Source organism: Mustela nivalis (genome assembly GCF_964662115.1).
Source record: "Mustela nivalis genome assembly, chromosome: 3".
Lineage (NCBI taxonomy): Eukaryota > Metazoa > Chordata > Mammalia > Carnivora > Mustelidae > Mustela > Mustela nivalis.
Window position 1 is genome coordinate 116,773,550 of NC_139022.1, and position 25,262 is coordinate 116,798,811.

Below are 25,262 nucleotides of genomic sequence, written 5' to 3' on the forward strand. Positions count from 1 at the left end.
TGCTTCTAGATCAGCATGTTGTGAATCTCTGCAGGTGGCAGATTTCTCTTGGCAACTCCTTGTTCCTCAAGTCCAGATTTGAAGTAGATTATTCAGAGGTTGTTCATTCAAAAGTGTTCACCTTGATACTTTTGCAGCTGAGCCTGTTGGGTGCTAATACTCATATTTTATGGGTTTGGGGATGGGGATCTGAGCTACTTGTTTAAGACTGATGAAAAACAGTGCCCAGAACACAGAAAGCACATGAGCAGTGAGAAGTGGTATGATTACAACACTATTAACATTATTACTTTTTCTCTCTTACAGATGCAGAAATAAAGACCAAGTCTTCAGAGACAGCAGGCTTCAGGTGAATTGGGGTATACACTGAAGTATGGCTGTCAGTAGTTCTAGAAAAGTACAGGCCTTGTCCTGGGTCCTGTGTATAGTGTGATATTCAAACTATTGAAGGTAGAAATCACCATGGAACTGTGTGACCTCTGTGTGTGCTACCCTCCCCCCATATCTAGGCTAAAAATTGGATGGCTAGTTCAGTTTCATGGCGTTAAAACAGGCAGAACAAAAGCTGTGATTTATTCTTTTCTCCTAACCCTGGTCTTCTGACCTAGATTTCAAGATGTTTGGGAATTTGGTAAAAAAATAATTAAAAAAAAAAAAAAAGTTTGGGAATTTAGGTCTGACTTCTCATTCTCTCAGTATCTCACTGTGTGACTTTGGGTAATATGATTTATGCAATGTCCTTATCTGTGAAAGGGGAATGATAATACCTACCTGGTTGGATTATTACAAAGATTATATGAACTAATAATGTATGTAGAAGCCTCTGGTATAATGCATGACACATACTTAGTGCTTATTAGTAGGTATATATTGAATTCTGAATTTTCCCCCTTTCTCTTTAGGGTGCCCTCACCAATGATGGAAGAGGCAGGCTGCAGCAAAGAGATGCAGAGTTCCCTTGCACATCTCGACTTAAATGAGTCTCCCATCAAGTCTTTTGTTTCCATTTCAGAAGCCACAGATTGCTTAGTGGACTTTAAAAAGCAACTTACCGTCCGGCCAGGTAGCCGGACACGGACCAAAGCAGGCAGAGGAAGAAGGAGAAAACCCTGAATTTCTAGGGTCCAGACATTGACAAAACCATTAGCAGTAGGGGTGGGCCATGGTCATTAAGTTTTAGTGGCCCCTGTTTCATTGTTGAGCAAGTTTTGGCCCTGCAGTTTTCATCACCAGCATCCACTCAGCATTCTTGTTTTGATGTTTTCTATAAGCTATACAGACGATTGTGTATAGTATTCTGTTTTATAACAGTCTGGATTCACTTATAGTTAAAAGAAAATTTAAATATATTTATGTTTGTATGAAATCTTATTTCAGTAAGATGGAGATCTTCCATTTTTCCCCTCTGTGTTGCAGGTTTTGGGGTGGGAATATTTAAATTGTGGAGCTAAATTACATGTTTCCAAATTAATGCCATTACTGGTCTTTGACATACTGCCTAAATTCACTGAATTTATAGTGCATATTTCTGAGCACGGTTACTCCCTTGACCTTTTCTGACTTTGACATACTGCCTAAATTCACTGAATGTATAGTGCACATTTCTGAGCACGGTTACTCCCTTGACCTTTTCTGACATCACTGTGGAAAGTGCCAAGGCATCAAATCCCACTTCTTATTTTGCTATCCCTATCATTCAGCAACCTGTTACTTCATCTTGCTGCTTCACCTAGTTAATAGTTCTCAGCCAGAGCATAGGACCTTTGAGGGGTATCTCCTGCCATTCTTACCAGGAATTTGTAAGTGAATGCTCTGTTACTAATTCCTGTGCAATTATTTTTCTTCCTAGATTAACCAGTGGGGATACCAGGCATATTCATCTATTAAAGCCAAGATTAGTTCTCTTGCTGTCAAAGGTCATAGCAGTACTAGGAAATAACATCCCTATTTCAGTATGTTACTGGTAGAGGAGTGCACGTACTTGACCACATTGCCCAGGAGCTTTCAGTGCATAACAAGATGTGGTCTATCTGCAGTGTACTTGCAGACTTCAAAGATGAGAGGAGGTCGAACAGCAGAAGCAACTACCTGAAGGAGATACCCAAACAAGGATGTTAAGAAAGCTAGCTTTGGCCCAAGCTGATTTGAAGATGTAATAAAAGTCTGTGGGAGGTGGCTGCTGACCAGGAAAGGATCCTGGGACAGGATAAATAGGGATATCACTCAGACTCTACTAACTTCTGATTCATCAAATTCAAAGTTACCTTTTTCTTGATTTTAAGGTGAAAATGAGATAGGTATTAGACTGGGGAGAGGGGTTCAGAGAGATAGCTAAAATGGCAAGCACCAAATGGTCCTTTAAGATACTTTTTTAAAAAATATTTATTTATTTGAGAGAGAGACAGAGATAGAGCATGAGCAGGGAGGGGAGGGAGAAGCAGGCTCTCTGCTGAGCAGGGAGCCCGATGCCCCAGGATCATGACCCAAGCTGAAGGCAGACGCTTAACCAACTGAGCCACCCAGATGCCCCTAAGATACTTTTCTTGCCTGTGCCATTGCACACAAGCTTTTTGAGTTAAAAGAAGGCCAGATGGCAGGCTCCTGATTTGAGGAACTACTATGGTTTGGGTAATGTATGTACTTACATTTAATCCTCACAGCAACCCTGTGAGGTAGGTAGTATCCTCTAATTTTCAGGTGAGGAAACAAAGAAAGGCTCAGGGGAATAAATGAAGCCACTTTTTGGTCCATGGCAATGAGATCACAGTGCCCCTCATATTCAGTCCTAAAGAAAATGCTTTACTTTGGCTCTAGTATTGATTATTTTCCTGTCTTCCTTCTAACCAAAAAGTAGTTTATTAGTTCTGTCCCATCAACTTAATTCTCACTAGTCTCTCTCATTAAATGATAGTTTGTTGGAGGGTAGAACATTATAAATGGGATGGTATGTTTATCTCTTTGCCTGAAGAGAAGAAAAGGAAAAGGCTGATTCTAGAAAGTGCATTTTTTAGCTTATAATTGGGCAGTCTCTCTAGAACATGGCTTCGATAAAGGCTGTTTGTTTTATTCTCCATGTGCCTTGTGCCTGTGGTCCTGTGGGAGGGACATTAGTGAGAATGAAGAGACAAAAAGTCAGCGGAAAGAGTATCATGTCAGCCTGAGACTGAAATCCTGCTTCTGACATGGGTTAATCCCTCTGAGACTTAGTTTCCTTGTCCATAAAATGGGGAAATCATACTTAACAGGGTTCTAAGGATTAAGCTAATGGGTATAAAGGCACAGTATCTGTCACATGAAGAAGATGAGTAAGTGGCAGCAGTTATGAATATGGTGCTAGTTTTGTATGTCATAAGTAGTGTTTGGGTGAGGGATAAAAAAGCCAGAAAGAGATGGGGAGCAGATGGAAGAGGAAACCATTCTTAGAGGAGTGAGCCTTTGACTGCATTAGCTTCATTGACTACCAGCCTTCCACAACAATTTTGGGTCCTGGGCATTTAGAGCTCACCTAGGACCTTAGATTTGGGGTTTTGTTGTGTTTTGGTTTTGCTTCTTCTGAAAGATGGGAAGCAGTTCTGCTGGTGTTTCCAACTCTTGAAGAGCTGGAAATCTCCATGAACTTCACAAGCTATTACCATAAATTGGAAAAGAGAAGAAGAGTTCTCTGTGTTAGGCATTGTGGTTGTGTAATTTCCTTTCATCCTTACAACAGCCTTCCAGCAGAGGCTGTGGCTTGCGCATTTCCCCTGGGTATTCACCATTCTATTACATACCCACAATGTCCTATTGCAAGAACTTGCAGCTCTATGCCTTAGGACATCTCTAGACTTGTGTGTGGTCAGGCAGGGAGTGCCAGGACTGAGGCCCCTGAGGCAGTCTTCAGCCAGTGAAAAATGGAAGTTGGGGGGTAAATATTTGAGCCTCCTTACCTCTTAGGTGGGTGCATTCTCCACCAGAATTCTAAGAGGTCCTCTGTGGGATTGAACCTCAATAGCTGCCAGCAGCAACTTATTTATATATGCACTATTGTTTTTTTTTTTTTTTCCCTTCCTACCTCACTTCCAACTACCCTGTCAGTACTTTCTAGATCAGGGTTGGGACTAGGATGAGGGGCCTTGAGTCTAGGGTACTTTAGGGCAGAGTGAGTACTTAACGTGAAGGTAAGAAGGCCTCTATATTTTATAGCTAGGCACTTCACATGCATCACCCTAATCCTAGCCCTGGCCTGATTGCTTCCCAGTTAAGGTATTTGCATGCACATTAGGTCTGCCTCCAGGGAAACCCAAACTAAGACAAATCCTATGGAGAAATTAGTCTCTATGTTTTATGCTTGGAAAACTCTTGAGACCCAGAGATGTGAATAGATTTGCCTAAAGTCATACAGCTGGTAAATGGGATGGGATTTGAACCTAGGTGTGCTTGACACTAGAACTGATGCTCTGTGCACCTCACTACTCACTACCTCTTACCTCCCACTTGAGTCCCAAAACTCAGTGGAAACTCAAGTTTGGATGGGCTCATTCTCTCTACTCAAAGCACAGCAGTTTTGACCCCAAGCTGATTTAATAGAAATTGGGCTGAAGGGAAGGCAGGTAGTGGATGGTAGTACCAATGGGAAGATAGAAGAATGTACAAACCGTACAAACTCAGAGTGGAAAGGTTGCTGAAGCCATATGCACCAGGAAGGCAGGAAGAGTTTACATATTTCTTCTCAGTTACAAAAGCCCTGGACTGTTGAAGTTGTGGTTCTTCAATTTAACAAAAATTAAACCGATACCTGTTACATGTCAGGTCTGGATCGTGGGCCCTGGAACTCCAAAGATGAGCAAGAAACATTCTCTGGGAGCCCACCATATAATGGGGGAAGACAAACACATAAACAGATGTTTGTTTGTTTGTTCGTTTGTTTTTCTAAGTAAACTTTACACCCAGCACAGAGCCCAGTGCAAGGCTTGAACTCACAACCCTGAGATAAGACCTGAACTGAGATCAAGAGTCAGATGCTCAACTGAGCCACCCAGGTGCCCCTAAACAGATATTTTAAATAGACTGTTGTCAATGCAATGATGTAAGCTAATCCAAGACACTGGGATCAATAGACCACACTCAGCCAGGGTCAGAGCCAAGAGGAACTCATCAGGGAAGGCTCCACAGCATTGGCAGTGACTGAAGTCTACTTTAAAGGGTAAGGAAAAACTAGGTGAAAAGGCTGGAGAGAACAAAGGGGGGGGGTGGCTATTCCAGATAAATAAGCATGAACAAAGACTTACAGTAAGCAGCAGCTTGATGGGTGTAGAAGATCTGCAAGGCATACCTAGGGTAAAAGGGTGTACAAGGAATGGTGGGGAACTTATTGAGGGCTTTTGTCAGCTGTGAGAAGCAAGCCTGTGAATAGCTCAGAGGAGGGAGAGCCTGGCTTCTAGCCCAACCCTGGCTGCAACCCACCTTTCACTGACCACCAGTTCCCATTCCTTAGTTCCTTCTGGACAGCTGGAGATTGGTACTAAGGGGCTATGAAGGAGGCTTGTCAGGGTTTGTCCTTCTCCTTGTTGGTCAGTGCCATCTGGCATCTGAAGTGAACTGTTGGCCACTACTACACCTCTGCTACATCCGGGTTTGTCTTAGCTGCTCATAGAATTTAAGCCCAAGGCACTTCTACCCTCCATAGGCGCTGACACAGACCTTCCCTGACACTCTACCTAGGGACCCCTCTCCTGGGGAAATAGATACAGGACTTCCAGAAACATGGTTTAAAAAACCCTGGCATTACTTGTCAGGAACATATCCTTACTCTGGCTCAGAAGACTGTGGACTCTTGACTGTCAGCATGAATCACATTCAGTTCCATATTCTTTGCCAACTAGACAAAGCTGAGAGAGACTAGAGCCCCAGGCTAGGCAGGATATTATGTTATGGGTGTCCTCCCTATCCCCACCACCAATTTCCTGTCTTTCAGAGCCTGTATGTCTGATTGATACCCAGTGAAATGTGCAGCAGGTTTGATAATCTGGCATGTTTCTAGGCCAGTCGTGCCAAAAATAATACAAGAGCCACTGTCCCTGGTCTCCATCCTGGTGTCATATGGAGGCCATGTTCTGTCTGTAGACAATGGTAGGGTTAACTGCTAATGAGGTAGCCCAAACTTTAAAATACCTGCTCACCAATTTCCCAGAAATGAAAATACAGTATGTCGTCTCCTATCATGGTGGGTATCTTAGTCTTTACAGACTTCTATAACAAAATACCACAGATTGAATAGTTTATAAACAACGAAAATTTCTCACAGTCTGGATGCTGGAAGACTCAAGGTGCCAGCATGGTTGGGTGAGGGCCCTTTTCCAATCCAGGCTGCAGACTGCCAACTTCTTGTATCCTCTCATGCTGCAGAAGGGGCAAAGATGCTCTCTGGGGCCTCTCTTATGAGGACGCTGACCCCATTTGTTAAGGCTCTGCCCTTATGACCTAATCACTTTTCAAAGGCCCAATCTACTAAAGTCTTCACTTTGGGCATTAGTTTTCAACAAAATTTGTTTTGGTGTTGGGGAGGGGGATATAAATATTCAGACCATAGCAGTGGTCATAGTGATGCCACAAGGTTCTATGCATTCAAGAAGACTGGGGGAAAATCAGCTTTGTGGGGGCAAACAACTCTACTGTAGCCTGAGATTACCCTTCCCCTTCTGGTAGAGAAGATCCAGGGTATGAACCTACACCCCCTCTACCCCTCCATGGCCTACCATCTGAGGGCTAGACTCCACAGTCTGGCTGCTACCTCTCCCATCATGTATCCTCACCTACATGTATCTTTATTTAGGTCTTTGGAGCTGAACCGCATACCATGAAGGTGCCTTGTGCTCCAAGATTTTGCACAGGCTCTTCTCTCTCTGAAGGATTACCTCTGCCAGCATACTGCTAGTCTTTCTTCATGGCTCAGCTTCCTTAATTTGCCCTGCCCACTCTAGGGCAGAGTTAGTCTCTTCCTCTTATGTTCCACATTGCCTCTTGCTCGTTAGTACTTGAACATTTTGGAAGATTGTCTATTGTACTATATATTTCTCATGCTAGCCTCTTCCATCTTTCCAGGTGAGCCATCACCTCCAAACTCAGACTCTTGAGTTTACTGTTTGTAAAGTGGGTGGGGCTCCCAGTATTAGAGAGGGGATGTCCCAGGGTCCTTGACCTAGTTCAGGGTTCCAGCTTCGTACAGTTATCTTGCTTAAGTTTGCACCATAGCCCTGCCTGCCCTGGACTTCTCTTAGGGCAGACTCAGAAGGAAGTGCATCTTCCTGAATTAACTGATGTCTAGATAGTGGTGGCCAAGAAAGAGCGTGGGACATTATAACTCAGGTGACCTGTGAGTTTCATTTTTGGGTGCAAACCAGGTCAGTGGGATGCCTAACATTGCGAGAGAAGAGCTCAAGCCTGAAGAAAGTGAACAACTGCTGCTTCTCCCGGGTAAGACCCTCTTCTACTTACTTCAGGTCCATCCCCTCACCATCTCTCCAGCTTGGCCCATGCTAGCAGAGTAGAGCCTGGAATGACTAAGCCAGCTGTTCCTCAGTGATAGCTGTCATCCTTGGCAGGAGTCCCTGGGATCCTTCTCAGAAGGAAGACTCACCTCATGTATCTGATTCAGCTGAGTTAAGCTAAGAGGCCAACTTAAACATGTGCAGACTCCAGCTGAGTTCTGAGAATCTAGTGATGTGGGAGACATGTCCCTCCCCACTGGGCTCAGCTGGAAGAGGCAGATATGAGTACATTTACTGGGAGTGTAAATATTGAGGTTTCTTGGAGGAAGCTTCACAGTCTCTGGCATGTAGAAATACCAGATAAATGTCCAATAGAAGAGTGAATGAATAAATAGAAGAGTAAATGAATGAAAGAATGATTGAGTGAGCTGGGCCTCAAAAGGAGAGTGAAAGCGTACTCTGTGTGTAGTGGCTAGCCCTTTCCTAAGATTATAATTGTCTCGGTTACCCTGTTTTATCCTTGAAACAAACCTGTAACATTCAGGAAGTTAACATTCCTATTTGACAGATTTGGAAATTAGATATATAGGATTTTGAAGACATTTGCTGGAAACTGATTTCTTAGTTCTCTGAATAAGAGCCCCACTCCCACACCCCCCACCCCCAAATTTTTCAAAGCTGTATTAGCACACTATGTCAAACCCTGTGCTGGGATGAAGATGCAGATGACTCAGACCAGTGGTTCCAGACTCGAGGAAAACTGTGAATGAAGGCTGGATAGCAAGAGACAGGGCGAACTTGTAGTCAGTGTGGTTGGAGTGTGAGGGAGAGTAGCAAGAGAGGAAACTTGGGGCCTGCAAAGCTATGCTAAAGAGTTTCAGACACCCCCCCCCCCCCCCCGCAAAGGGAAATACCACAATGTGAAGGTTTACCTCCTATCTTAGGGGAGATAGAGCTGGGGAAAATAGAAATATCTATTTTTGTGCAGTTATTCTGGTGATGTGTTGGGAGTTGGTGGGGCAGGGAGATGGACAGTATCAGTTAGGAGGTTGTTGGAATAATCAGATGGGAAGAAGGTCTAGGGCGGTGGCAGTGGGAAGAGGGGATATGTGGGAGAGCACTTTCTGTTCTTAGCTCTTTCAGCCTCAGACCTGATTGCATAGAGGAGAGGTGAGAGTCAGGGTTGTAGACAGGCACCCAAATAGCTGTGTGAGTGAGCAACCTTGATGCCTCCAGCTAAGACGGAGGACAGGAAGAGTATCATGGGGAAAAAGTGAAGGAGAAAATGAATGTGTCTTTGACTATGGAGTTTGAGAAGCTTCTCTAGCATCTGGAGAGGGATGTCTAACAGACAATCAGAATTTGGGATTTGGCTCAGGACAGGGATTTGGGAGACCTGAAACAGAGGTTTTAATCAAAACCTGAAGGTGATACAAAGGGCTGTGGAGAAGAGGGCTATGACCAGAAACAGGGGTGGGGTGGGGCATTGCTAAGGGGGAGTGGAGAGAAAAAGTAATGAAGATTATGAGGGAAGGAGGCCCAGGAAAGACTAGTTGTTGAAAGCCAAGAGACAAGAATTTTGCAGTGAAGAGATTGCTCATGGCTTTGCATGCCTGACAGAGGACAGTAGGGGATAGAGACTGAGGAAAAGACTGGGATGGGACAATCAGCAGCTCAATTTGACCATGAGGAGGGCAAATTCATGGGCATGTTGGGAATGGAGGATGGGCAAGGGTTGCAGGGATGGGAAGGTATTCTTCCCTGGAGTCTTGTGCTACAGGAAGAGAGGTAGACTGATTCAGTGGACAAATCCCTTCTCCCCATCTTGGGGCCTTCACTGCATTTCCCTTTTCCTTTACTCCTGAAAGACACCTAAATCACTGAAGGCTCCCTTGGGAATTTCTTGGAATAGCAGTACCGCCTCTAGCTTGAATTAGCAAAATACAACATTTCTACAGTTCTTTACAGTATGCAAACCATCAACTCCTTTAATCCTCACAAGAACTGAATTTTTGTTCTGTTATAGAGGAGGAAATTGAGGCTCAATTCAGATTCAAGTAAATAAATCTGAAGGTACATTCTGCACAAGGTCCTTTTGCATTCATTATTTCATTTGCCCCACAAAGCTCTTTGACATATATTGATCCCCATTTGGCAGATTAAGAAAATTGGGCCTCCCATTTGGAGACCTGGTGCTAGGTCTTCTGTGGAGAGTTGGGTCCTTAACTCTGAGCATACGGCTCTTTCCATTCTGCATCACTGTACCTTCAAAAACCCACCCATGAGCTGATGCTTGTGTTGCACATTAAATTTCCCAAAGCATTTCTCAAGTCTTATTTAATTATTATAACAACCTTTTAAAAGCAGTTATTTCCTCCCAGATGAAAAAACTAAAATTCAAAGAAGTCATAAAAGTTATACCACTAGTGGAACCCCTTTCTGAAGTACAGATCCATCCCTGTCCACTTCTCCCTTCAGAATGAAATTTGTACAACATAGCTTGGCATAAAGGCCATCCATAGTCCAGCCTACCTGCTTCTCCAGCAAGTCTTTGGCTCCTTGTTACCTCACACTCTTTGTTCCAAACCTCTAGAACATCCTGAACTCCCAAGCACGGTAGCAGGTCCATCTCTGTTACTGACTATGTCAAGGGTTCTGTGATTGTTGGTAAGGCTGTAAGATTCCTCAGGACCAGCCTACATCTGCTTTATACTCCAGCATCTGGGACAGTAGTCATCAGGAACTGGTAAATGTAAATGAATGACAGATGAATAAATAGCATTGGGATTAGGAACCAGCCTTCCCAGTGCTCTGTTAATAAATGTGCTTATGGAAAATGGGGGCCTTCTGGTTGATTACTAAAGGATCATTGATGGTCAGAGGTTCTGAGCTCTGCCTACAGCTTTCTTCCTTGTCCTCTTCTCAAGGACAAAAGTTAAGGGCCACAGCCTCTGAGGGCCTGTAGACTATGTGGTTCACCTGGGCTGTCCCTTTCCTCCTATAGGTGGCCACCCTCCATTGTGGAACCACATGGACTCCATTGGGCCAGTAGGGTTGCGGCAAAGGGAAGGAGCTCCTGGTTGCTCCCAGGAGGGCTTGCCCTGCCCCTCAGACAGCTCTGAGCTGGTAAGTTCAGCACTGGGGTTCTGATTCATGCCTATTTAAGGCTATCAAAGAGCAGGATCAGCCCATGGGGCCCTGAGTTCACAGCCATGCAGCCCCTTTTAGTTTATCAAACCTTTCAGATCTGATCTAGTAGCTGTTTCCTTTGTGACTTCACACAACAAACAGCAAGGTGGGGATTATCTTCTCATTTTACAGCTGAGAAAGAGGGGGCTTAGAGAGGTGAACTGATGAGTTTTAACTCATGACAGGAGCTTGAGCTGAGGTATTTCAGTTGCAAAGGTATTACTTTTTGCCACTTTGTTGCACGGATGCTGCCCCTACCCTGAATGGGTTCACATAGTCTAGCAAGGACCCTTTTGGGGTTTTCTGGTAGAAGACTATATTCTTAAGACACTTCCTTCCCCTATTTCTCTAGTCTCCTGCATATCTCCCTCCCTTCAACATAGCCACTGCAATCAGGCACACAGATGATTTCAGAGCTGAACTCAACTTGGAGGTTATTCTTCAGCATAGTCCCTGTGCCTTGGGTTAGTTCAGAATGAGTTTCTCTTTTCTGTCATCTTGACCAAGATTTAGAAACCCTTGCATGTCACACCATCAAACAGGAAACACTTGTGTAAGTCATTTCATATCTCCTAGTCTGTTTCCTCATCAGTAAAATGGAAGAAAATAAAGTCTAATCCTTCCACCCCCTGGAGGATTAAGTGAACTAATGGGAGATAAAGGACCTGTATAGAGGAGGCAGCCATGAAAGGATTCTTGAACTATTCCCTGCAGTTTCTTTAGTTTTCCAGCTTGTTCTGACATCTGCTGGACTTGGCTTATTGCCCAAACTGGGGGGCATCACTCCTCACTGCATTTCATGCTCCCACTTCACCTTTGTCCGGTCTCTGCCCCAGACCCTGCTGTAAACATTTCCTTTGTATTCAACTCATGGCTGGGCCACAGAAGTGAGAAATGACATGGTCCCTGGCATTGGGAACACAGGGGCCTTCTGAGTATTATTATTTTCTCAGCCTTATTCCAGGGCCACACAGCCAGGAAAGTGGCAGGGTGAAGACTCAGATGTAATTTTCTCATTCCATGGGGTTTCTTCGCTGCAACCTTCATCAGCTTTGGGTTCTTTTCAGGTGAAATTGCTAGTTTTGTTTTTGTTTTTAATTTAAAGATTGTATGTATGTATTTATTTATTTGAGAGAGAAAGCGAGCACACAAGCTGGGGGAACAGCAGGCAGAGGGGGAAGCAGGCTCCTTGCTGAGTAAGGAGCCCAACACAGGACTTGATCCCAGGACCCTGGGATCATGATCTGAGCTGAAGGCAGATGCTTAACCGACTGAGCCATCCAGGCATCCCTGAAATTGCTAGTTTTTATAAGGCTTCACATTTGTGTGGAAACACTTCAGTCAGATCTGGGTTCAAATCTCACTCTGTCCCTTAATAGTTGCTTGGATTATACAGATGACTGTTCCTCTCTAAGCCTCAGTTTTCTCATTTGTAACATAACATAGGAATAACCCTTCCTAGTGTGCATGGCTGCTAGAAGCATCTCCTATAATGTAAACATCGAACTGAACATCTGGCACTCCAGTTAGGAACATTTGCCTCCTTAGGAATCTGTTTTCCATTCTCTTTCTAAAGCAGAGGTGGAACCGAGTCACCCCCATCTCCCTCACTGAACAGCCTCTCCTCCCTGGCTCCTCTGCCTCCTTACTCAGATGCCTGTGTGGTTATTTTACAGACAGGTCCAGTGTGGGACAGTGAGTCATAGGAATGGAATTTCTGTGGGACAGGGAGTGAGGACCTGGGAAAAACTAAGCCCAGGAAATAGAGCTTCAGTTCGGGACTCCAGGGAACCCAGGGAGGCTGCTAGCATCTCTTTGAAGGACTGGCCAGAAGGTCATCTAGGGGAGCTTTCACATAGAGGTAGAGTACTGGGGCTCCTCTTAGCTCCCCCACAGTAAGTTACTGGTGGAGAGGACCCTTGGGTATCCCATCTTCTGCTTTCTGCCTATCTACCCCCTCCCATCACTCAGATTCACCCCTGGCCCAACCTTCCCCCAAATCCATCCCCTCACTCCGAAGAAAATCCCTTTATCCTCCACCCCAGATCTTCAAATGGCTTGTCCCCTTCCTTCGTTTAGTTCACTTCCTCAGAGAGAACTTATTATCAAATATCCAAAAACACCTTTTTCTCCCCTGGTCACTCTCAAACTTCTGTTCCTGCCTTAAAAAAAAAAAAAAAAGCGCGACTGTTATTACCAGAATCATATTTCATGTTTATTTCCTCATTTTCTGCCTCTATGCTGGAATCTGAGCTTGATAAGAACAGAACTCACCGGGTTATGCAACTTGTAGTGCTTAGAATAGTGTTGGGCCCCTAATAGGTACTCAATCAATGCCTGTGGGAAGGATGGCTGACGGATAGGAGGACTGTCTTCCAGAGTGTGGGTTCTCCCAAGCTGAGCTTACTTAGGCTCCAGATTCAAGTGGATTGAGAGAGCGAAGCACATGTACTTGAAATTCATACCACATTTGTTCATTTCTTTGCTCATTTGGTGAACGACAACTCACTGCGCAGCTTAATTCTGGGTACTGGGGAGCCAGAGTGAATTAATGGTATGACAGGAATGCCCTCACTAAACCCTGGATTCTAAGAAATGGGAGGGCTAGGGAACATCCCTATGTTGAGAAGGAATCACCAGAGAATGGAGAAGGAAAAGGTAGGTGGGTCTCCCCTCCAGGAAGGAGCCTTCTGAGAATGTAGGAACTGAGTATGAGGTGTAGGCAGCAAAAGAACCTAGGTGCATGAAGAAGTAAGAAGTGGGGTTGGGCACATGTTGGGGAGACCAGCAAGGCTCGGGGCTTAGGCAGGGCTCAAGTCAGCTCCTGGGAAAGCTAAGGGAGGTGCTGGTCTGGACTGGTAAAGGGAGGAGCAAGCTTGGTGGGGCAGTCCTGGTTGAAGTCAGAGAACTTGGCTAGGCAATGGGGCTCCTGACCAGATATTAGCCTGTTTCTCCCCAGGTGCTGGCGTGTCTACAGCAATTCAAGGTGACGGAGACACAGCTACGGCAGATCCAAGCCAGCCTCCTGTGCTCTATGGAGCACGCACTGGGGGGGCAGGCCAGCCCTGCCTCTTCTGTCCGGATGCTGCCCACATACGTGGGGTCCACCCCACATGGCACTGGTGGGTGGCATAGACCAAAATTGGTGGCCAGGCCTAGGGAGAGAATTCTGATCTGGGGGACGGAGTTCCTTATCCCTTTCCCCATTAAGAATCCCAACTCTAAGCTCCCTTAATGAGACTTTGCAGTCCTTGGGGATGTTTCTGGGAGGCTTGCCAGCTGCATGCCTTTCTGTGTCCTGTTTGCCCCAGAACAAGGAGATTTTGTGGTGCTGGAGCTGGGGGCCACAGGGGCCTCACTGCGTGTTCTGTGGGTGACCCTGGTGGGCAATAAGGGGCATAGGATGGAGCCCTGGAGTCAGGAGTTTGTGATCCCTCCAGAGGTGATGCTGGGTCCTGGTCAGCAGGTAAGAGCCCACTGCCTAGGCTCTGGGAACTGGCTGGGTGGCTAGGGCTCTGGTGGGCAGAGCTGAGACCTTAATTTGTCCCATAGCTCTTTGACTTTGCTGCCCGCTGTCTGTCTGAGTTCCTGGATGCAATCCCCATGGACAAAAAGGGTCTGCAGCTTGGGTTCAGCTTCTCCTTCCCTTGTCACCAGACTGGCCTGGACAGGGTGAGGCAGAGTGGGCATGGGGACAGTGGGTGGAAGGTTTGCAGCCCCATAAAAGCTATTGGAGGAGTGATCCAAGATTTCTGCCCCCAGAGCACCCTTATTTCCTGGACCAAAGGTTTTAGGTGCAGTGGTGTGGAAGGTCATGATGTGGTCCAGTTGCTGCGAGATGCCATCAAGAGGCAGGGGGTGAGTGGGGCAGGGGCAATGGGAAGGCAGCACACAGAGACTGTGCCTGTGCTTCTGGGAGGGCCTGCTTTCCTTTTCTATTTATATCCTTTATCCAGTCTAACCTAGGGTAGTTTTTGCTACCATTCCCACTTCATATGTGAAGAGACTAAAGGCTAAGAAAGGACAAATAAATTTTCAGGACCATGGGGCAAAACAAAGATGAAATGACTTGATCCTGTATTCAAGGACCTCACAGGCTAGAGGGAAAGCATTCCAAAAAAGGATTGCCCCTGTCAAGGAGGTAGTTCAGTGACTCTGGTAGTATGGGAAGGGCACACTAGGACTCGGGCAGGGGCTTTAAGGAGTTTGCCAGATGCATAAGCTGGGGTTGGGGTGGAAGATCTGTTTTTCAGAGAAAGGTGCAAACATTTGGATACCAAAGAAAGGTGGATCTGGATCCATCTGGACTAACTGTGATGCTAGTGGATGGAATTCAGGGCTAGGAGGGGCTTAGAGAGTCAGGTACCTACAGTGCAGTCTTCAAGGTGCCGCGCTTGCTCACAGTCATCTTGGTCCTGTGGGGAGCACTGGTATTCTGGAGATGATGACTGAGGTCGGGAGCCTTTGAGAGCCCCAGGGCCTGAGTAGAGGGTGGAAGAGACAAGGGGGAGTGTGGGATGGGAGGAAAATTCTCTGTAGGGTGGGAGGACCGAGAGTATATGTGTGGGCAAGAACACACATTGAGTTCCATGGACTCTGAGCACCTCTATCAAGGCCATGGCCCCTCCCTCAAAGCCAAGGCCCTAGCCTTGCCCATCCTCCAGGTTCCCTGCATTACCCACTTAAGTCAGCCATGACCTCTGCCCTCTCCATTGTCTAGGCCTACAGCATCGACGTGGTTGCCGTGGTGAATGACACAGTGGGCACCATGATGGGCTGCGAGCCAGGGTTTGGGCCCTGTGAGGTCGGGCTTGTTGTAGGTGAGCCATGGGCCGTTTGTGATGATGGGTGCGGGGGTACCGCTACCTGATGGGCAGGTCCTGATGGATTCATCCCTGCCAGACACTGGCACCAATGCATGTTACATGGAGGAGGCAAGGCATGTGGCAGTGCTGGATGAGGACCGGGGCCGCGTCTGCGTCAGCGTTGAGTGGGGCTCCTTCAGTGATGATGGGGTCCTGGGACCAGTGCTGACCACCTTTGACCATGCCTTGGACCAAGAGTCCCTGAATCCTGGTGCCCAGAGGTGGCCTGACCTTCTGCTCTAGGGCCTATCACTCTTCTGCTCCCTTCTTCGCTGCTGTCCCTGAACTCAGGCCCTTGGGCCCCTCCCTATTGCTTGCTCATAGGGTTTCCAGGTTGCATCTTAGGGGGCCCTGGCTATGCTCAAAGAAGGAAGGGCTCAAGATTCTAGAACCCAGAATTTTCAACCCATAGCCCTCCCTTATTCCTGACCAGTGTTGGGGATGGGGGTAGCAAAGTGTTCCCTGTCCTCCAGAAGCCCCTCTGAACCTAATCTAAGCCTGAGAGGGCAGCGGGGTCTGGATAAACACCCATCTATCTCCTGGGAAACCATTGCTTCTGGAACCTCCAGTCTGGGGGACCCCAAAGAAAATGATCCTTCTTTTGGGACCCTTGGAGGTGGGACCAAGTGGGCTAAGGGCTTAAGGAAAGCTCTGTCCAGCCACCCTTCCTACCTGTAGGTTTGAGAAGATGATTGGGGGCTTGTACCTGGGTGAGCTGGTGAGGCTTGTATTGGCTCACTTGGCCCAACAAGGGGTCCTCTTTGATGGCTGCACCTCCTCCGCCCTGCTGACCCAAGGCAGCATCCTCCTGGAGCATGTGGCTGAGATGGAGGAGTAAGTAAGAAAAGCCAGTAGGCTTAAACAAAGGGCTTCTTGGCTTGGGAGAGGGGAGGATGCTCTGTCCCCCAGGTAGCCATGGGGCTGAGGGAGGGCAGGGAGCTTTGGGGCTACTTGAGTCCCAAAGCAGTACCCTGTGTCCCTCCAGCCCCTTGGCTGGGGCAGCCCGTGTGCATGCCATCCTGCAGGACTTGGGCCTGAGTGTGGGGGCCTCGGACGCCAAGCTTGTGCAGTACGTGTGTGCAGCCGTGTTGACTCGGGCTGCCCGGCTCTGTGCCGCCGCCCTGGCTGCTGTTCTCTCCCGCCTCCGGCACAGCCGGGAGCTGCAGATGCTTCAGATTGCTGTGGCTACCGGAGGCCGAGTGTTTGAGCGACACCCCAGGTACTGGAAATACAGACTTCCTGTGTGAGCAGGTAGCAAGAATGTGTTTTCCATAAAGACCCAGAGGGCACTCTAGTTCCATGTGTGCAAGGCAGTGGGTATGAGTGGCAGGGTAAGGTCAGATGGGGACTAAGGGACGCCAGAAGAAGTCAGAAGAGAGGAAAGATGCTTCTCTTCAGGTATGCAAGGGAGGGGGACTCTGAGGACACTGGGAGCACTGGAGATACTGGGCATAAGGTTGGTGTACAGTTGGACTTAGAACTGAAGGGATTTGAAGAGATGGGGCCCAGGGCTTCAGCAAGTCCTGGAGTTCAGGGTCAGGTGTCAAGCCAGGTATGCCTGCTTTGTGTCTGTGTAGTTTCCTCAGCATCCTGCAGGAGACTGTGATGCTCCTGGCCCCGGAATGTGATGTCTCCTTCATTCCCTCTGTGGATGGGGGTGGCCGGGGTGTGGCAATGGTGACTGCTGTGGCTGCCCGCCTCGCTGCTCACCGGCACCTGCTGGAAGAGACCCTGGCACCTTTCCGGTTGAACCATGAGCAGCTGGCAGTGGTGCAGGCACAGATGCGGGAGGCCATGGTCAAGGGACTCCGAGGGGAGGCCTCATCCCTCCGCATGCTGCCCACTTATGTCCGGGCCACACCTGATGGCACTGGTGAGGATCTGGCATGAGTGTGGGGCTGGGATATGGGTTCATGGAGGTCACAGAACGTGCTTTGTCCTGACTCTGGGGATCTCTGTTCCACAGAACGTGGGGACTTCCTGGCCCTGGACCTGGGGGGCACCAACTTTCGGGTTCTCTTGGTGCGTGTGACAGAAGGAGGTGTGAAGATCACCAGCCAGGTCTACTCCATCCCGGAGTATGTGGCCCAGGGCTCTGGACAGCAGGTACCCAGAGCTTGGACCTAATGTCAGGGGCGGGGAAGGACCCAGGCTGGGCCACACCCTGACTTGCCTTGCACCTCAGCTCTTCGACCACATCGTGGACTGCATTGTGGACTTCCAGCAGAAGCAGGGCCTGAGTGGGCAGAGCCTCCCTCTGGGTTTCACCTTCTCCTTCCCATGCAGGCAGCTTGGCCTCGACCAGGTGAGGGACAGAGGGCCAGGAGAAACTATCCCCAAGGGCTTTACACACTCATACCCTTCATGGAATGGGCAGGAGGCTGGGGAGAGGGCTTCAAGTATCCTGGGCTGGGGCTGGGGGTGGGCAGAAGAACTGCTGGCCTGAGCCAGCCCCTAGCCTCGGTTTCACTGGACATGGTGTGTGCAGGTGAAGGGGGTGTGGTAAATTCACCTGGAATCCAGGACTGTAATGAGGCCCAGGATGGAAAAGATTATGGATACGCCTGGGGGCTGCCAATGGGCAGGAAAATGGAGCCAGGTTAGGTCTGGGCACTTGGGAGCAGTGTAGGCCCCGATCAGGGCTGATGAAGGAACACATTGACTGTCTACTCCACAGGCCTGGTGTACCAATCTAGGAGACCTGCAGGAAACAGCATTAGTTCCTGTTTAGTGAAAGGGCTTATGGTTGCCTGGTTTCTTTGCCCTATCTCCCCTTCCTGAACTTACTGTGTACCTCTCATGCCTGGCTTGGTATTGGGTGCCTGACTGGAATGGTAGAGCAGCACACACAGATCTAGACACAGCACCAACTGAGCATACACCTCTACATGTCCTTCAAGAAGAATGCTGGACTTCTCAGTGCACACACCAGAGGGCTGTCATGAAGACAGCTCCTCCCGTACTTTGGTCCAAGCTCCCAAGAGTCTCCTCCTCAACACCCCTAACTTCTGCCAAAAAGCTGCCTTCAGTGAGGAGGAGCTTGCTGCCCCTAAAATCATCCACTATGTTCTTCCTGAAAAGCTCTGCCTTCTTTACACCACCCAGACTTTATGCAGTTTTAGGCTCTGCTCCAGGTGTGACCTCTCTCAGACACAGCTTCTGCACTTGGCTTTCTTTTACACAGTGGCCCTTTGGAATCAAGCATTCAGCAGTGTCTCTCTGCTGGTCTGCCCCACTCTAGACTAAGCATGCTGGCACCATTTGATTATTCCTTGTAAGATGTGAGAAGCAGGTGGGACTCAGTATGCAAAATCATGTGCGCAAGAAGAAAACAGGGTCCTATTCATTATCTAGAACTGAACTTAATTTCTGTGTTAAGCCCACATTATTTTGGGGAGGATGGCTTAATAATAATCAATCTGGAGGCCTCTTTCCCCAGGTAAGGGCCCCTTTCAGCTGCACAGTACCCTTTGCTGTGTATGCGCAGACACTCAGGGAAGTCGGGAAATGCCTAGGCCCCAGCTGTGAGGACTCTTGACACTTCCTCTCTTGATTCTTAACACCTCCCTTTACAACTCACCTTCCCCTCCATGGGGAAGGAGGACAGAGACCTCCTCTGCTGTCAGATCACTCAGATCTCTTCTGTCTCCTTCCTACCCATAAGGGTATGGTCCAGGTAGAGGTATAGAATGCTTGTCTCAGGAAACTCCAAAACCTGGCTCTGAGGTTGCCTCAGCTCCCCTTCCCCAGACTGGGGTCTGTCTGTCATCTGAGAGCAGGAAAGTATTGGCGCTACTTACGATCTGGGTTCCCCCACAGTAGCCCTCCTTTTTAATTGCCGTCTCACTCTCTGGCTTGTAGTTATTGTGTTTCACACGAGCATTCAGCACTCTGGCTGTGGTTGCATAGGGCAGGGGATAAAAGGAAATGTTGTTGGAGGAAGAAGAGTCAGTTCGTATGTCTAAAATCTTCTGCCCCAAAGATTTTCCTTTTTTTTTTTTTTTTTAAGATTTATTTTAGAGAGAGTGCAGGGCAGAGGGCCAGAGGGCCAGGGAGAGAAAGAATCTCAAGCAGATGGTGTGCTGAGCATGGAGCCCAGATGCAAGGCTCTATCCCAGGACCCTGAGATCATGACCTGAGCCAAAATCAAGAGTTGGACACTCGACTGACTGAGCCATCAAGGTGCCCCCCAAAGATTTTCATATCTGCTTTGCATGCTCTTACTTTGGGCAGAGCTGTCATTTTTTAACAGCAGGAGAATAACTCCCCCTGCCTGCTCTCTGAGAAAGCACAATTAGAAAAGGATAGTCCTAGGGGCGCCTGGGTGGCTCAGTGGTTTAAGCCTCTGCCTGCAGCTCAGGTCATGATCTCAGGGTCCTGGGATCGAGCCCCACATTGGGCTCTCTGCTCAGCGGGGAGCCTGCTTCCCCCTCTCTCTCTGCCTGCCTCTCTGCCTACTTGTGATCTCTCTCTGTCAAATAAATAAATAAATAAATAAATATTAAAAAAAAAAAAAAAGAAAAGGATAGTCCTAGATTGTCAAGCCCATCAATAAGTTCATAATTTAAGGCAAGTTTCTCACAATAAAGGCTTATCTGTCTTCTCTCCTCCCATCCTGCCTGGGTGTTCTAGGTTCTAGCTTTTCCTTTTGTCCTTCACTCATATCTGGAATACACAAGTGAATTTCTTTTTGACATGGCTCTGTCCCTAATTCCTCAGTTTCCTTCCTCTCAAATGACTCTTGCTAGTTCTTTCTAAAAGAGCAGAATAGTCTGTCATTTGGACCTCTGGGCCTTCTCTGTCCTCCCCCTTCCCGGACACAGCACTCATTTTATCAGCTCTGTTCATTCCTAACCCAATTATGAAGGGCCATTCCTTCTGGGAAGCCGTCTTAAAACGTCCAGACTCTCAGACCATCTGAGCATTCTGGCACTAATAATAGAAGACACAGGTCGGATGGTTATTAATAGGTTTCTTTACACTGGAAGGCTCCTGGGGAGTTAGGAGGGGGCAGAGGGTAAGGCCCTCAGCCATGTGGCAGAGTGGGCATGGAATCCTGCTTGGTGAGAGGGGATAGCATATGCTTCTGATGAGGTACAGGCTTTGGGAAGGGAGAGAGAGATTCCAAGGGGCCTTCACCTTCTGACCCCACCTTTGTCCCACCCCAGGGCATCCTCCTAAACTGGACAAAGGGTTTCAATGCATCTGACTGTGAGGGCCAAGACGTTGTGTGTCTGCTGCGGGAAGCCATCGGGAGAAGACAGGTGAGGAGTCTGCCTCCAGGGGTGCTTTGGGGCTGTGGCAGGACTTGAAGGGAGCAGAGGGTCTCCTGCTTCCTGACCTGGGGGGGTGGAGTGGGTGGCTCTCTGTAGTAGAGACCTCTGGGTCCAGCGCTGGTTGCCATGACAACCACGTTGCCCAGCAACTAGCAGCATCCTTTTGTGTGCAGGCAGTGGAGCTGAATGTGGTTGCCATTGTCAATGACACGGTGGGGACCATGATGTCCTGTGGCTATGAGGACTCCCGTTGTGAGGTCGGCCTCATCGTTGGTGAGGAGGGCCCTGTTCTTTTGTGCTCCTACTGCCTGATGTTAATTCATTGCCTTCTGTTGATTCCTCAGGTTGGATGTTCCTCTGGCCTTGGGGATGGGGCGTGATTTCCACCTGACTCAGCTAGGCCCGGCAACACTCATGGGCTGTGTCTGAACTTTGCTCAGCCTAGCTATACTATTCATAGTCATTTAAGCTTTCTGAGCCTCGTTTGCCTTTCTGTTAAATGAATATGAGCTTTGGAGTCATACAGATTTGGGTGGAAATACTAGCTCTGTGTGACCGTGGGCAAATCACCAAAGCCTCCATTTCCTTCTAAGACAGAGATAATAGCAATGGCTATCTCAAGAATCATGAGAGTGAGAGGAGAGGGAACAAAGTGTGGCACAGCTCCTGGCCCGTGGTACACGCTCAGTGCTTGGAACTGGGTAGAGGCTGGGGTGGAGAACAGAGAGTGAGCTGTGAGGCTGTCCTTCCGGTAGTCCAAGATCCTAAGTCTTTATTAAACATTCCTCCTCTGGCCAGATAGAGGCTGGATGAAGGGACAGGAAGACTACACATAAAAATGGGGGTAATACCTATCTTCTCAAAACCCACCATTTAGTGGGGATCAAGCCCAGGACAGCATGTGGCAGTCAGAGCTGAATCTGACTCTGCACAATGGGATGACAAGGTTAAGATCAGAAAGGAAGTGGTCTTAACATGAGTGGGACTTAAAGAATGTCTATCTAGATGCAGGAGGATGGCTCTCATAGCTCTTTAGGCATCAGAATCCTAGGTCAGGAGGTTTACGGCAGACTCCTTTTGAAACTGGGAGCTTCTTGAACATAGAGCTGAGTGGGGAGATGCTCAGGAGAGGTATGCCTAGATTGCTTTTTGAATAAACTAGTCAGAGGAAATCCAGGTGGGGCTGATAAGGAGACCACTTGTGTAGAGCTAACTATGTGTTGGGGAGAGAAAGGGTGTATCTTAATCCAGAATGTGCCTTCTACCTAGAATTCCTTTCCTGTGTTCCTGGCTTCACAGTCAAATCCAAACATCATTTCCTGTCTGTAGCTTTCTCTGACCCTCTAGGCAGGAAGACTCAGCTACACTCAAGGCTCCCATCATGCTCTTCTTTGCACTTCTATTTGGGTACATACAGGCAATATCATGTTAGCTGCTTATTGCCCATGCCCTGGCCACCATGGGGCTCTTCATATCTGATTCCTGTCTATGTCCCCAGAACCTGCTAGTTTGACTAAAGATCTGGAAAGCTAGTCCAGGGAGCTTGGGCCTCTCAACTGCTGATAGTGGAGGAGCTCTCACACATCTCCCAGGGGTGCTCTGGCATAGCACGGAAGATACACTGATGGTGATGCTGGTAGGGGAAGGAGAGGAGGTCCACAGGGGTTGATGCTGCCAGGGTCTGCAGAAGGAATGTCGGGAAAGAAGGCAGACCAGGACATTAAGACAAGTTGTTGGTGTGAGGAAATGGAGAGGTCAGAAATGAGCCTAAATTTTGCCATCTCAGTTTGGGAAGGGCACAGAGGGAGGGGTCTTATCTGTCAGTAAATGACTTCCACCCTGTCTGGCCTCTCTGCAGGAACTGGCACCAATGCCTGCTACATGGAGGAGCTTCGGAATGTGGCAGCTGTGGCTGGGGACTCAGGCCATATGTGCATCAATATGGAGTGGGGTGCCTTTGGGGATGATGGCTCTCTGGAATTGCTTAGAACCTGCTTTGATGCAAATGTGGACCAGGCATCCATCAACCCTGGCAAGCAGAGGTATGGGTGGGGCTGGGCAGGGGCAGCTGGTGGTGGCTGGCACTGGTTATGGAAGCAGGTAGGGTCTCCTGACCTTTGTGCTTTCATGCAGCTTTGAGAAGATGATCAGTGGCATGTACCTGGGGGAGATCGTCCGCCACATTCTCTTGCATTTGACCAGCCTTGGAGTTCTCTTCCGGGGCCAGCAGACCCAGCGCCTTCAGACCAGGGACATCTTCAAGACCAAGTTTCTCTCCGAGATTGAAAGGTGCCTAAGGCCTGTATTGCCTCCTTCCACCTCCCAAGAGAATCTATCTACCCACTTTGGGTAAAATGCTGGTTAGTGGGAGGTCCATTCCGGAGAACTCATGAGGTGGGAAAGCTAATGTAGGACCCTGGCTCTCTGTGTTCTATTCCTTCCTGTCCTCCAGTGACAGCCTGGCTCTAAGGCAGGTCCGAGCCATCCTGGAGGATCTGGGGCTGCCCTTGACCTCAGATGATGCCCTGATGGTCCTGGAGGTGTGCCAGGCTGTGTCCCAGCGGGCTGCTCAGCTCTGTGGGGCGGGTGTGGCTGCTGTAGTGGAGAAGATCCGTGAGAACCGGGGCCTAGAAGAGCTGACTGTGACCGTAGGGGTGGATGGGACCCTCTACAAGCTGCATCCCCAGTGAGTCTGGGTGCTGGGATGGGCAGGGAGGAATGGCCTGGGGGGAATCTGGCTGGCCAGGGCTCACCTCAGTCCTCCTCCCCACAGCTTTTCCAGCCTGGTGGCAGCCACAGTGAGAAAGCTGGCCCCTCGCTGTGTGGTCACCTTCCTGCAGTCGGAAGATGGGTCCGGCAAAGGTGCAGCCCTGGTCACTGCAGTTGCCTGCCGCCTTGCCCAGACGGCCTGTGTTTGAAGAAGTATCTGGGAACTACCCTCGCTGGACCAGGGCCCAGGTCCCACATGTCTCCAGTCATGCAGGACTCCCAAAGAGCCCAAGTGTGGCCCTTCTGTGTCCACTAGCCTTGACCTCTGGCATTCCCAGAGAGAAGTAGCACTCGGGTTAGCAATATATATATATAATTTATTTACATTCACGTCCGCTAAAATCCCTACGCGCCCCGGCGGCCGGGCAAGGCTGTGTACATAAGGCCAAGTGTAAGTGCATGAAAGCACTTAAGACAGAGTCAGGGCACGAGCTTCACACAACAGGCCCCACATGGGGGAACCGGCCAGCCCCAGGAACGGGCACACCACAGCACGCACACTTGCCATTGTCCAGCCCGGGACTCCCATTGCATATTCACATGCCCTGTTGGGCAGGGCTCCTCCAGGCTGGGGGCGGGGGAGGATCAGGGAGGAGCCATTGGGTGTCCCTGGGTGGGTGGGAGAAGGGCAGCATGTGAGAGGCAGATGTGGACTGACACTGGGTGTGAGAGACGTGAGTGGCCTCTGGGTGTACAGCATGAGGTGTGTGTGTGTGGTGGGTTGGCAGGGAGTCTGTGAGATGAGCACACGAGACATGCATGGGCACATGCCCGCGTGGTGGTCGTACGCCTGAATCCAGGGGCCGCCCCTTGTCCAGCTGTGGCCCTCAGTCTCATAGGCTTGGAGCCAGGCCCCTCAGATGTGCCCCTACCTGGCAGGCACAGAAATGTTTGCATAAGGTCCAGCTCAGGCAGGAGCTCTGGGGGCCATGTCCCGAGCCCAGCGTGTGCGTGTATGCCCGTGTGTATGCGGCCTCCTGGCCAGGGGCTAGGAGGAGAGGTAGCATCACACGCACATACACACACACAGATGGGCTGGGCCTGGCTTGGGCTCTAGTCACTGTCCACCCGGAGCCCCAGAGGCTGGGGCAGGGTCAGAGGAGGTGGCAGTACCAGTCTGGCCAGGCAGGCCTTGGACGGGTGGAAGTGTGGGCAGAGTCTGAAGGGCCAGTGTTAAGGGACAGTGTCTGCCAGGAGGGGGCCTGTCCACACAGCTCCCCCTGAGGAGGGGAAAGGGCCCCATCTGGCTTCTGCCCGTCCCTGGCGGGTGCCAAAGCTGGTGAGAGTATAGGCGTTGTAGGCCTGGCTGGCCTCAGCACTCCGCCTCTGACACCGTGAAGAGGCCAGCGTCTGGCTGGCCCAGTCCAGCTACTGCTGCAGCCAGCTGGCTGAGGTTGCCATTGGGGAAGTGCCGCGCCTCCCACAGGTTGAGGATCATGGCTGTGGGGCTGGGCTTGGAGGCAAAGAAGCTGAGATGGCTGTGGAAGGGAGGGGACAGGAGCCAGTCAGCAGCCCTGCTTCACCCCAGGCTGTACCCTTCTGCCTCTCAGCCCACCCAAGGGCAGGACCTCCCCTTGGCCAAGTTGCACTGGATACCCTGGTTGCTTGTGGTCGGGGGGGCAAGCCCGCCCCACTGAGCTTCTTACCCACCCCACCCATCCTCTCCCACCAGGAAGGACTGCAGGGGGCCTTTGCAG

General features: G+C 49.2%; 3 protein-coding genes and 1 long non-coding RNA gene across 21 annotated transcripts in view; 2 read left to right on the forward strand and 2 right to left on the reverse strand.

The window, feature by feature from the left end:
• Positions 1-1,349, forward strand: part of UIMC1 (ubiquitin interaction motif containing 1) — a 173,772-nt gene extending 172,423 nt beyond the window's left edge. For all 7 annotated transcript variants that reach the window (XM_082723139.1, XM_082723144.1, XM_082723142.1 and 4 more), the window contains 2 exons: positions 307-349; positions 903-1,349. In XM_082723139.1, the coding sequence (XP_082579265.1) occupies positions 307-349; positions 903-1,113 (254 nt within the window). In that variant the 3' untranslated portion in view covers positions 1,114-1,349. The remainder of the gene's footprint in view (positions 1-306; positions 350-902) is intronic.
• A 650-nt stretch (positions 1,350-1,999) lies between these two features.
• LOC309860738 lies at positions 2,000-6,360 on the reverse strand. Its single transcript, XR_014309563.1, has 3 exons — positions 6,282-6,360; positions 5,268-5,311; positions 2,000-2,088 (listed from the first exon to the last, which is right to left on the reverse strand). It is a non-coding gene; the product is annotated as an uncharacterized lncRNA (long non-coding RNA).
• Positions 6,361-6,958: 598 nt separating this feature from the next.
• On the forward strand, positions 6,959-23,891 carry HK3 (hexokinase 3). Of its 10 annotated transcripts, none has more exons than XM_082723128.1 (20): positions 6,959-7,080; positions 7,380-7,452; positions 10,471-10,592; positions 13,600-13,777; positions 13,967-14,121; positions 14,208-14,327; positions 14,418-14,513; positions 15,376-15,475; positions 15,558-15,741; positions 16,199-16,354; positions 16,488-16,739; positions 17,098-17,393; positions 17,487-17,626; positions 17,706-17,825; positions 20,689-20,784; positions 20,970-21,069; positions 22,655-22,838; positions 22,930-23,085; positions 23,249-23,482; positions 23,570-23,891. In XM_082723128.1, exons 2-20 carry the CDS (start codon positions 7,389-7,391, stop codon positions 23,712-23,714), a joined length of 2,898 nt encoding a protein of 965 aa, XP_082579254.1. In that variant the 5' UTR covers positions 6,959-7,080; positions 7,380-7,388; the 3' UTR covers positions 23,715-23,891. The 10 variants fall into 10 exon arrangements, with proteins under 10 accessions (XP_082579254.1, XP_082579258.1, XP_082579256.1 ...); XM_082723132.1 differs by having other exon boundaries at positions 16,506-16,739; XM_082723130.1 differs by having other exon boundaries at positions 13,615-13,777.
• Positions 23,862-25,262, reverse strand: part of UNC5A (unc-5 netrin receptor A) — a 60,962-nt gene continuing 59,561 nt past the window's right edge. For all 3 annotated transcript variants that reach the window (XM_082723138.1, XM_082723137.1, XM_082723136.1), the window contains one exon: positions 23,862-25,043. In XM_082723138.1, coding sequence (XP_082579264.1) covers positions 24,878-25,043 — 166 coding nt within the window. In that variant the 3' untranslated portion in view covers positions 23,862-24,877. The remainder of the gene's footprint in view (positions 25,044-25,262) is intronic.

What these genes read in the sequence shown, in the direction of transcription:
- HK3 (XM_082723128.1), top strand. Translation starts at nt 7,389, where the DNA reads ATGCCTAACATTGCGAGAGAAGAGCTCAAGCCTGAAGAAAGTGAACAA. An exon ending in ACCAGACTGGCCTGGACAGG is followed by an intron (nt 14,328 to 14,417) that starts GTGAGGCAGAGT and finishes TTCTGCCCCCAG; the next exon opens with AGCACCCTTATTTCCTGGAC. An exon ending in CATGTGGCTGAGATGGAGGA is followed by an intron (nt 16,355 to 16,487) that starts GTAAGTAAGAAA and finishes GTCCCAAAGCAG; the next exon opens with TACCCTGTGTCCCTCCAGCC.